The 2189-nt window shown below is 56.4% G+C and overlaps 1 protein-coding gene across 1 annotated transcript; it reads left to right on the top strand.

Moving 5' to 3' along the window:
• Window positions 1-215: 215 nt before the first annotated feature.
• On the top strand, window positions 216-1425 carry COL26b_014517 (uncharacterized protein; the record flags this gene model as incomplete). The annotated part of the gene is made up of 2 exons (XM_053187088.1): window positions 216-387; window positions 562-1425. Coding segments are annotated over 2 exons (1036 nt in total), but the record flags the coding sequence as incomplete, so codon positions are not given.
• Between the last annotated feature and the right edge of the window lie 764 nt (window positions 1426-2189).

Genomic DNA, 2189 nt, shown 5'->3' with positions numbered 1-2189 from the left:
CCATCATGATGATGATGATGATGATAGTAAAAAGTCGGTGTGTTCTCGCTGGAATCCGACATCGGAATATTCGGAGATATAGGTGTTATATGCATACTTTGGATATGCAATCCTTGTGCCTGACATATCCATATTCGGATAGCCTTATCTGACAGATAATCTATAGCTTATTTACTATTATAAGATTGTGAGGAGTATTAACTAACTATGAATAGCTTTATTGAAATTAACGAGGAGTATCGTATGCTCATCTGTTGCAAATGCAAGGCAGCTGTCCGGCCCCGCCGCGGCATCGAGTCATATTTCCGCCACGAACATCAGCTGAAAGGGGACGTTCTTCGAGATATCAAGGACTATTACAGCAGGATGGACTTGGCCGATCCGAAGGTTGATGCTCTCCCCACGGATAGCAGCTTAGCCATCAAACAGCTTGATATTTTACAGGGTTATAGCTGCTCTATATGCCGATATCTCACAACAGCAAGAGACAACATCACACGCCATTGGAGGGAGGCTGGGCATACATCCGGTCCGCTCAGATCAATAAAGGTGCAATTACAGACGTGGATGCGCGGGAAACACGCTCGATACTGGATCGTCCGCAGCAACGAGGCCGAGGCGTGGCCCGACCCGGCCAACAACTCGGAGAAGGATGCCATGGAGCTGATGGTGGCCCAGTGTACGGCTGAATTGGATGCCGAGGATGGCGAGCGATTTCGCCGAGGGGATCTGAAAGAAGATATGGACCGGGACTCGTCGTGGGTGAAGAGGGTGCGCTGGGTCAAGCACTTCGGGTCTCGAGATCTACTGGACATATTCGAAGCAGCCGAGTGGGTACGGGCGAAGAGCACGACGGCGGGACGAGGCCGGGAGCAAGATAAAGACGGTGCGCAAGAACGGCTGATATTGCTGCGTCTCGGGGAGAGCTTCGATCGCGAGGTGGAACGGTGCAGCTGGCGATTGGGCAGCGTGCCGACCGAGACGCTCCAATGGCTTGCCAGCATCGTGAGCACCACTCCCAGCGGGATGCCATTTGGTCTGAAGGGCAAGGAGGCATCAATGGCTAAATACCGGACCGTCGGGCATCGATATTTGGGCTTCTGCTGGCGAGCGCACCAAATCGGAAGGGATGAGGCGTTAGAGCGATGGGCCATCCGCTTCACGGATGAGCAGTGGAGCTTGCTATGTGATGTAGTAGACGAGCTGGAGAGGAGCAGCATCGCCAGCGGCCATAATAACGGGTTCCGTAGCGACCAGGACAGTGAGGATGGGGCCGACGACGAAGCAGGGGATGAGGGTATGGATTCCCAGAAGGATAACGACACGCTTGACCGGGCTGTCTTCTTGTTCATAGTGGCTTCGATCAAGACTCAGGTGGGCGGGCATATATATTCAAACTCGCTGCTCTGCTTCTGTGCGGCGTGAGGGATCCGGTCCCATCCGCTCGGGTATACGGAGCCGCACTTATACACAGGAATGCTGGCCGCTATTCTGTGGTGGTCCCGGCTCTTCTTCTTGGAGGCTGCGTTTGAGGACCAGCCCCGGGACCAGGACGAGGTCGGGATCAAAGCAGTACTCGCGTTCCGGGATCAACATGCCGTTTGGATGTGTGTAGGCGCGCATACGGTCGCCAGCACTATTATCGGATGGATGGCGCTGGGGAAAGGGTGGCGAATGCGGATGGGTGGGCAGCCGTCGGTGCGTTGGGCTGAGGACGGCGAGTCGCTATTCCACAACGGCGAGCGCATCATGGTTCAGGAGTTCACGCGGGCGCTCCGGAACCAGGTCGTCGAAGCACAGAAGCTGCTCGATTCACTATTCGCAGGGGATTGGGAGAGGTTTAAGACGCTGGTCAAGCTAGGGCGGATCGTCGACAGCATGGTGCGGCTCGGGGCCGGACAATCATTCGCGACGAACGCGAAGAACAGCTGGCTAGAGCCCGGAGCGGCGGTCGTGATGAGGCAGCTAGGGACATCGATATGGGACCCGAGGAAGCAACGGCTCAGGCGAGAGGGGGTCCGGCAGTGGCTCCGACGGCTGAGGATGTTTCGGGAGGTGCTCATGGTGCTCGTCCACGCATGGGGCGGACTACCCGGACGAGGGCCCGAGGTGGCGACGTTGCGGCACTGCGACTCGTGGCAGCTCATCCGCAACATCTTCGTTCTCGACGGGCAGGTGATGATGGTGAC

The sequence above is a fragment of the Colletotrichum chrysophilum genome (assembly GCF_026319265.1).
Source record: "Colletotrichum chrysophilum strain AFK26 chromosome Unknown scaffold_507, whole genome shotgun sequence".
Lineage (NCBI taxonomy): Eukaryota > Fungi > Ascomycota > Sordariomycetes > Glomerellales > Glomerellaceae > Colletotrichum > Colletotrichum chrysophilum.
Note: the sequence above shows the minus strand (reverse complement) of the source record. Positions and strands in the feature narration are given on the sequence as shown.